The sequence below is a fragment of the Armigeres subalbatus genome, chromosome 2 (genome assembly GCF_024139115.2).
Source record: "Armigeres subalbatus isolate Guangzhou_Male chromosome 2, GZ_Asu_2, whole genome shotgun sequence".
NCBI classification, from domain to species: Eukaryota; Metazoa; Arthropoda; class Insecta; order Diptera; family Culicidae; genus Armigeres; species Armigeres subalbatus.
This window is the reverse complement of record NC_085140.1, coordinates 69,645,566-69,653,313: the sequence shown is the minus strand read 5'-3', so window position 1 is coordinate 69,653,313 and position 7,748 is coordinate 69,645,566. Positions and strand designations below refer to the sequence as shown.

Below are 7,748 nucleotides of genomic sequence, written 5' to 3'. Positions count from 1 at the left end.
AGAGCACTCCATTCTTTCTAAAATTCACAAGAGATTCCTCTGATCTACGCCTACTTTCAACCCACTACCGAAAATTCCTCCAGAAACTCATATAGAAATTCCATTACGAATTATTCCAGAAAATTCCTCAAGAAATTCTTTTAGAAATTCCTCCATGAATTTGCCCCATAATTCATCCAAAAATTCCCCAGGGAAATTCAGGAATTTTATAGTATTTTCTTAAGAAATTCCCTCGAAAATGCTTGAAGAAGTTCTTCTTCAATTATTCCGCAAGAATTTGAACTTTATTTATTAGAACTTTCAGTTTCCTGCAAAAACATTGGAATTTTACTTGTCATAAGACGAGTTTGTACAATCTCTCTTGACTAGTCGAGGCAAGTACGAGGCACTGAAGACGACCTTACTGTTGAGGTCAAAATAGTATCTGTTAAGGTACAATTAAGTGGTGGAATTAAATGGGATTGTACAAACTCGTCTTATGACAACTGAAGACATACCACTAAAAAGCTCAAAATAATTTTCTTAACAATTGGAATTTCTCCAAGAATCCTATTCCCCGCTATTTCTTGCCAGAAGTCCACTAGATATTTCTCCAGATAATCTCTTCCCAATACCAATAAAATTTCGAGAGCGTAAATGAAGGTAGGCAAGCCATTCATTACGAAAGAGCGAAGACGAAATCTGCAAGCAAGCATTGGACTGGAATCCGGTAAGAGATCGCAGCAAAGGCAGATCTAGGGGATCGTGGCAACGAAATCTCAACAAAGACCAGGAGGAATCCTCGAAGGAATTCCAAAAAAAGTTTCTGGAGACATTCCAGAAAAAAATATAGAAGAATTTTAAAAGCAAGTTTTTTTCCCTTGTAAGGAATTGTACTTTCAAACGAAATTTAAAGAAAATTCTTAAATAACTGAAATACAATATGAATTCTAGAAAGAACTTCTGAAGGTATACTAGAAACAATTTCTAAAATTCTTACCAAAATTTTGAATTTTTGAATTTTTGTTGGCCTAATTAAGATATTTTTCGACGGTTTTGCACTTGCTTAATTAGAAATTAGCTCCATGCCAGTTGTGAGTGGGTTGCCGTCGAATGATTTCGATTTATAGAGTAAATCGTAAATGATGATAAATACTGCATAATTGAAAGTATATAATTTTCAAATGAACTCGGGTGAAAATATGTATTTCCATCAGGAAATACCATTCATGATAAACTTGAATGCTCTTTTGAAAAAAATGTGCCATCGGCGTAGTGAAAAATATTCGGCGGCGTGGTATATTTCCATATGGCGGCGCGCCGGGTCATTTTTAGGGCGGTGGCGGCGTGTAAAAGTCAACGGTGGCGGCGACGTGGCGCGGCGGCGTACACGTTTATAGAAAACCATAAATATACAAATCCCAAGTGAAAAAAACCGCTTATCTAGACTAAAACATGTAAAAACACATAGGGTGAAAAAACGGATCGAAAACGTGATAAAATCGGGGGTAGATAAAATCGGGTCAATACTATATCGATATTGGAAACAACAACTTCCATGCTGTGTAGAATGATTAGCAATTTGTTTATGCAAAACTTCTGAAAATGCTACTAATAATTAAATACATAATCAGAGTTGCTTTGTTTCTAACCCTTTGTTTCTATTAGACCCTTATTAACTAAAGCAAATGTAGGGCATTTATAGACTTCTTATTTATGATAGTATTTAAAGTTTTAAGATTCTAATAATCAAATTTCTAGACTTGAACAAAAGGTGATATTTTAAGGGAAATGACCCGTTTTCCATCTCATTGAACATATATCCATCTTATCGCCAAACAAAAAAATACAGAACCTTTTTTTTTGTTTCTTATTGCTAACATGTGTGCTTACTGCTGAAAAAACACAAGTTAAGGAGCAGTAACCCTTCTAAAATAGAGGAGGTTCTGTGAATACGTCAATGAAAAAATATTTAATGTTGCGGCTCCAAACTTCTAGTCTAAATCAAGTTCAATGATATAATTTCTCAGAAAATAAAAACCAAAGTTTACTATAATGTTTTACGAAAAATTAGTAAGGTTTCCGTATACGATTGCGTACGTTTTGACAGTTTTCTCATGGCAAAACTGTCCTAACATACGAAAACGTACCAATTCTGCGTGGCTCTTAAGCGATTTGAGCGGATTTAATTTTTACCGACCAACCGTAAACTGTGAATACGGAGTGATGTGATAAACTTCGAAAATCGGCTTCAATAAACTTATTTTTGAACAAGTGTTTATTAGAGTGCATATTGCATTACTATTTCGCCGTTTTCTCGCCCTTTTGTAGCTTCGTGAATGAAACCACAGATGGCAGCCACGAAGCGTTCGTAAAGATACACATGTTGCCTACCAACAGGAGCCATTAAATTAAATTACGCTTGAGGCCCAAATCCGAGCATACTCTGCTAAGCGTTGTTTCATTGCTCAATATCGGTAAAAGTAAACAAACAAAGTATTGTGCCAAATTTAGTGAATGATTTCTTTTATTCTTGGCTGGATTTCGTGAATATTCTTTTAAGTTTAAACGCACATCTATTTCAGCATGAGAGCCCCAAACAGCAGGAAGTACATCAGATGAAATAGTGGATATAGTTTCCAGACATTCAATCAAATTTCGATGATTGTCAAGAAACCGACCGCTGAAACTGTTATTTATTGATGTGCGCTAACTGGTCAATATTTTTCTTTCGAAGTAATAAGAGCAAACGATTTATATGAATGATTTTATTTTTGCAATTTTCAGCAATTTCCGATTGGCATTTTCTTCATTACAAGGTGTTAACGTTACTTCGAGTTAACGTAGTCGAGCTTAAGAGCTGTTTTAGCAGTAGTGAATGTGTATACTGGTTGTAATTGCAAGAGTTGTAGCTGTGTAAACTGTTCTAGTTAAAATATTTGTGATAGATAGGCATATTGATAGCTATTTCCGATTTACGATTCTAGTAACTCTTGTTGGTAGTCATGGTTAGCAAGATGAGAATTAATTTCAATAAAACGTTTCATGATAAGTAGTTGGTTGTTTGATTTTCTTTCTTTCTTCTCGTTGCGTGGCAAACAAAAATTTGTACAACTCGGCATTGCAGATTGGAAACCTATTGTTAAATGAAGTAGTATTTCCAATTAGAGAACAGAATACAAAACATGGATTTCAAATAAATTATCACAAATATTTATAATATAGTAGTAGTTAGATATTCAACGTGATACTTGATAAGTAGGTATGTAATCGTTTTTGCTTTGCAGCGATACAAGTTGTAGTAAAATAATCTATTGGTGTTTTCTCTTACGACGCGGGTAGTTTTACATTTAAAGATCCTATGATAATAATAATAGTGACAATAGAATTAGTTTGATAGTAATGTTATAGATAAGTACACGAGTTATATAAATGCTCATATTAGTTTATCGTCTATTGCAATTAAAATATTATTCTTGGATTTGGAAAGCATCCTCTCATCCGTTTGTGTTCAAATCGAATAATGAACGTTGAATCGTTTCGCTGTAAAAGGTTCGTGTCTACACTGAAACATTTCTCAACAAACGCATCCAAATCTTTCACGGGTTTATTAGCTTTGGTAATAAAATATGGTTCCTGGTTTAATTTACATTGAACTCGTAAATTTTCCGGGTATGGTTGCAACTGATTTAAAACTACACATTTCCTAAATAAATGCAATATTTTACTGATCATTTCTTTTCGGCAACATTCGAAACAACGCACATTGGAAGAACTTTCAGAAGATATAAATACTCAGAAAAGAAAACTAGGATTATGTTTTGTCTAAATTAACCGAACTTTTTAGACGCTCAATCTTGGATTATTTTTTGGAGTTAGTTGCTCTCGAGAGCCTACAGCAAGCCAAACTTAAAAGAAAGCGCATATGCGAGGAGAGCGACGGCGATGACAGGGCTAGAGCTCCCGCCATTCGAGCCGGATTCTATCACCGCTACACCCAGAGGACCCGCGACGAAACGCCGCCGTCCGAATCGGTGCCGTGGAGCTTCAACTTTGGAGGCACAACCGGCGCCGAATCCCACCGTCGATGGTTGATGAAGTGATTGTGGTGCTCGTAGGCAGGCGATTGCGTTACCCGGGCTGGGATTTCCGGTGCCTTGGATGGGGACGGGATGCCCAGTTTGTCAGAGAGCTGTTTGCTACTGTTGGTGAGTGTGGAGGTGGAAGATGAAGAAGACACAGATGAAGCTCCGTTTATGGCGATCGTTGTTACGTTGCTGGTCGGGATGACGGTGTTATCCCGCAGATCAGAGGATTCATCGGATACGAAGGAAACTGACCCAGTTGAGGAAGCAGCCGATGAATTGGAATCTGCTGAGCAGACGCCCGTTGTGGAAGATGCCGCGGATAGGACGGTCGAGTTTATAAGCGGAAGACCGATCTCTTGGAAGGAATTCATCGAACTAAACCCACTTTCGTCCTCCGCTGAGCTGATCATCATCTCTTTGATGCGGTCGATGTTTGCACTATGACGGTGGTTGATTAGATGGCCACTATTGCTACTGGTAGTGCTGCTACTACTGCTACTAGCTCCACTATTCTGATGCTGATGCACCAAAGGATGGTGCAAATGATGGCCCAATGGAGGCGAAGGCCTGTCCGTGTTGTCTTCATCCGTTTCCGTTTTGTTTGACGACGACGTTGAATGCACCGAATCATCCGTACTACTTCTCAGCGACAGCCGGCTTCCTCTCATGTTCAACTTTCGGCTGAAGCCAACATTATTCCTAGCGTTTACCACCCCACCGTACATTGCTTCCACCGCTCCCGGCATGTGGTGATGATGATGATGGTGATGGACCGTCGCCGTTGAGGACCCTCCGGTTGGCCCTCCAACGCCCGTTAAGGTGGAGGTGCTCCCCGTTGCCGATCCGGCCGCCGAGGCCAGCAAAAGGCTATCCAGGGCGGTGGACGACTGCGACAGCGTTGGCTCCTGGGTGTTGAGCAGATTCTGTACCGTCCGCAACAACCGGAACGCTTCCTGGGCCAGCTTCTCCGGATCAACTTCGATGCTGGAAATTGGCAGAGTCTGGGTGCGTTTCGGCGAACGGCGCCTACAATGGAAAGAAGAGAAAAATGATTGAGTTAAAGAGTGTTGATGTATCGAATTTCAGCATAATGAGTCGATCCAAGCGATGCGCATCATAAAATATACGTAACTTCAACAGCAAATGTGGTTATATTCGTTAGTGGGCGTAATTGAATTCTATATGATAGTCTAATTGGCTTGGATTTAGTCGTAATACTTATGATGAGATTAATGATCACATAAAGTCAGAAGACGTCGTCAATTTGGCGTAATTTATGGAGTCGAAATGGTGCGCTGATTTACTACTGGATCAGAAGTGAGAAGCATTAAAGTTTTGCATCTGTGTAACAGCTTTCCCTATATGTGCTTGGCTAAAATTTCAAAATAGCGTGTATTTGGATGAATTAGTTCAGATAGCACGTGGACGCTGAGTAGATGAGACATAACATTATTGGTCTCTGAGACTTCTAAAAAGGTCGCATTCAAAGCGCAATGATAGTGTTCTTTCCCAAGTTCGCACTATTTTGCTCTACAGCTTCGCACTGCATTAGAACAGACAGTTCACATGCTTCTTACCGACGATAAAAGAACATAAAATATTAAATCTAATCACTCAATGAAGTTTGCGTTTGCGTCGATGCGCAAAAACATTTTTTATGAATTTTCATTTGTCAGCATAGGGTAAATCACTACTTGGGCCTATGGACCCGATTCCATTCCCCGCTCAGTGCACAGAAAACTAATGATTTATACTGTTTGGAAGTCGTAGGTTTATGATTGATAATTTTTAAAAAGTCTCCCATTAATCTTTCACAATACTCAATATATTTCAACCACTTGTTTTACTCCTAATTGATCTAATTGTAGAAAATAAAAATGTAGATTTGAAAACTTCGCTCTCCGTTGCCACACCACTGAGCCGCTTTTACAAAACGGTATCATCAAATAAACACCTACCTGAAAATCGTCACAGTGCTCGATACAACCATTGCTTTAAGTTGTTAATCACCACACCATAATTCTAAACACACGCACTTCAATTCTTCCTATTAGTTCGTTTCACTAGAACTTATTTAAACATATTAGAATACATTTTAAAATGTATTCTCAAACCGAACAAAAAATCACCTCGGCCCAAGAACTTCTAGCCGCACCGTGCAGCCAAAAGGCCAGTAGTATGAAAATGATCCTTCATCGTTAACAGGAAAACTGTTTAATACGTTGACGCTATCATGTTATTTACCATTCTCTCGATTTCAAAAGGTGAAAAGAATATTTTTTCTAAGTGTTTGGAAGAAATTTGTATGAGTAAATATATCTTCTCAACCAAATAAAAATGATTATGAATAATACCATCTGGCATCTTGTTGTCGTGGAACGTGCATATTTTTGTTTAAGTCTTATTTTCTACCGTCCCGAGAGAGAATGGGAGTAAAATGTTGAGAGATCGAGTAAAATTTTGTTTAGGCCGGGAACTGGTTTTACGTGTGCCGGAATGGCAAATCACTATGACTGAAATGAGTGCTGCACCTCGCTATTTTAAATCAAATAAAAGCTTTTTTTGAACGATATTTAGCACAAATAGCTATTTTTTAAGCAGAAGTGAACACCATTGCAGTATTATACAGCCCACAAAATTCAGGAAAAGTTGCTTCCTGTCATAAATATCAATTAAATAATGCAGTCGTACGCATGTTAGGCCGGGAATGGGGTAAGAAACCCTACTGTGGAAATAGCAAATTTTGAATTAAAATGATTATAGTTCTAGTTTCTGGAGAAATCATAAAACATGGTGAAAATAAACGTATCATAGAACAACAAGCAGTAGAAAAACTCAAAGGTGCAGCCCAATCGGGTTGTACGCAAAGGTGACGTTGAACTACGTAGCTGTATGTAATATACAGGTTTTCGACTATTCTGTTCGATTAGACTAAAGCAAGCGTTTATCCTATGCTCCTGAGATTGATTTGAAAAAAAAAGAGGATAAAAATAAAATTTTCAGATAATCGAGGATGAACGATTTTAAAATTTGAAAAGCACAACCCTGGCTGATAGTGTACGACGCAAACTGGAACAGAGACTACCCAAGCAACCAGAAGTTCGGATAATAAGGGCTATTTTGGCTTAATCAGCTCTCATTTTAAGTAATTTTTTGTATGTAACGGAACTTTAAAGTTCCGAAGTGAACTTTAAAGTTCCGTTAAGGATGCTTGGAACTTGATGTGAACCATAGTGAACCAATTAGTTCGGTTAAGAGTAAATTTAAGTAAAATCTGAACTTCTGGTTGCTTGGGTAAGCACCCGTCACTAAGTCATTCTAAACCCCTGGTGGCTCATTACAGAAAAAAATTGCGAAAGCTGGGCTGTCAACGGCATTTGATGGGCATCCTATGGAGAAAGTCAGAGTAGACGCGACAAAGAAGTTTGGCAGTTTATTGATGATAATTTTTATTCCTTCCCGTGAGTTGCGTCGGACCTAGCGTTTACTCTGGCAGACACCTACGAATCAGCAAAAACGAGCCGAAGAAAGTTCACCAGAACGCAATCATTGCAGCAGCGAAGAAGATTTCGAGCCCCTCTACTGGCATCAATAGACGTAAGCAAGAAGCTGCCGTCAAACGCCCCAACCTTTCGAGAGAAAACGCCAGTTTTAAGTTGGCAGAAACGAACTGCACCATCT

The 7,748-nt window shown here is 38.5% G+C and overlaps 1 protein-coding gene and 1 long non-coding RNA gene across 3 annotated transcripts in view; one reads left to right on the top strand and one right to left on the bottom strand.

Annotated features, from left to right (window-relative positions):
* The first annotated feature begins 2,414 nt into the window (after positions 1 to 2,414).
* On the top strand, positions 2,415 to 3,034 carry LOC134208921 (uncharacterized). Its single transcript, XR_009978709.1, has 2 exons — positions 2,415 to 2,695; positions 2,767 to 3,034. It is a non-coding gene; the product is annotated as an uncharacterized LOC134208921 (long non-coding RNA).
* Positions 3,035 to 3,252: 218 nt separating this feature from the next.
* Positions 3,253 to 7,748, bottom strand: part of LOC134208920 (hybrid signal transduction histidine kinase M) — a 491,775-nt gene continuing 487,279 nt past the window's right edge. For both annotated transcript variants that reach the window (XM_062684881.1, XM_062684882.1), the window contains exon 7: positions 3,253 to 5,093. In XM_062684881.1, coding sequence (XP_062540865.1) covers positions 3,971 to 5,093 — 1,123 coding nt within the window. In that variant the 3' untranslated portion in view covers positions 3,253 to 3,970. The remainder of the gene's footprint in view (positions 5,094 to 7,748) is intronic.